Below are 1421 nucleotides of genomic sequence, written 5' to 3'. Positions count from 1 at the left end.
ATTCATGGGGTTGCAAAGAGTCGGAAATGACTGAGCGACTGAACTGAACTGAACTGAAAAGACACTTGGGAATAGGGGCACCTAAAGAGTAATTGAAAATAAGTTATTCAGACCTTTTAATTTAAAATGGCTCTTGATGTGAAAATAATTAGTGCTAAAAACAAGCTAAAAGAAAACACAAGGTCTATTTGTGCTATTTCTTTTCAAAAGTACTGTTTTCTACACAGACCTGGGAACTATCCCACCCTTCAGAACTTTTTTAATGGATTCTTTGACATCCTTGTTCTTAAGGCTGTAGATAAGGGGGTTAAGCATGGGAATCACTGTGGTATAAAACACAGAGGCCACCTTCTCCTGCACTGTGTCACTGGTAGATGGTTTAAAATACATGAAGATGATGGAGCCATAGAAAACCCCAACAGCTGCAAGGTGGGAGCTGCAGGTACTGAAAGCCTTAGATCTGCCTTCAGCTGAGTGGATGCGCAAGATGCTGGGAAGGATAAAAGCATAAGAGATGAAGATGGCTACAGCACATGCAAAGACATTGAATCCAACCAAAATCATCACAGAAAGTTCCTTGGTGTAGTCTCTTGAGCAAGATATATTCAGAAGAGGAAGGATGTCACAGAAGTAATGGTGGATGACATTAGTGCCACAGAAGGAGCGACTAGATATGAAGCTGGTGTGAATCGAGGCTCCAACAGCCCCCATTATATACACACCAGTGACCAGTAGGAAACAGACTCTGTGGGACATGGTAACAGTGTAGAGCAAGGGGTTACAGATGGCAACATAACGATCATATGCCATGGCTGTCAGCATGTAGGAGTCATTAATACCGAAGAAGCAGAAGAAAAAGAGCTGGACCATGCACTCAGGGAAGGAAGTGAAGTTCTTTTCTGACATGAAGTTCACCAGCATCTTTGGAATTATGACTGAGGAGTAGCAGAGATCTATGAAGGACAAATTACTGAGAAAATAATACATGGGCACGTGAAGCTGAGAACTGATCCTGATTAAAATGACCAAGCCCAGGTTGCTCACCATGGAGACCATGTAGATCAATAGAAACAGGAAGAAGAGAGGGAGCTGGAGTCCTGGCTGGTCTGTTAACCCCTCAAGGATGAACTCAGTTACTGAAGAATGATTTCCTGTATCCATTCTTCTCCCAGTTGGTTTGGGGAACAGAGTCTCATTGGCCAAATATTGTCATCTGACAGGATTTAACAATCCAAGATCTGATGAATGGCATGGTTTCTAACTGACCCAGAATTTCAGGAAACAAGAGACTAAAATCTATTCTTGATTGAAGACTTTATCAAGATGTTGGTGCTTTATTTGGTTTCAGTTTTTACTACTCTCAAGTGACATTTAGGGGTGAAAACCATTTTGTCTTTACAAATGGAATTTTAGATTCCCCT

At 41.4% G+C, this 1421-nt stretch overlaps 1 protein-coding gene across 1 annotated transcript; it reads right to left on the bottom strand.

Moving 5' to 3' along the window:
- Positions 1-219: 219 nt before the first annotated feature.
- Positions 220-1161, bottom strand: LOC104980726 (olfactory receptor 8D2-like). Its single transcript, XM_010829504.1, has one exon. It carries the CDS (start codon positions 1159-1161, stop codon positions 220-222), a length of 942 nt encoding a protein of 313 aa, XP_010827806.1.
- Positions 1162-1421: the final 260 nt, after the last annotated feature.

The sequence above is a fragment of the Bison bison genome, unplaced genomic scaffold (assembly GCF_000754665.1).
Source record: "Bison bison bison isolate TAMUID 2011002044 unplaced genomic scaffold, Bison_UMD1.0 scf7180017864506, whole genome shotgun sequence".
In the NCBI taxonomy this organism is placed as follows: domain Eukaryota; kingdom Metazoa; phylum Chordata; class Mammalia; order Artiodactyla; family Bovidae; genus Bison; species Bison bison.
Note: the sequence above shows the minus strand (reverse complement) of the source record. Positions and strands in the feature narration are given on the sequence as shown.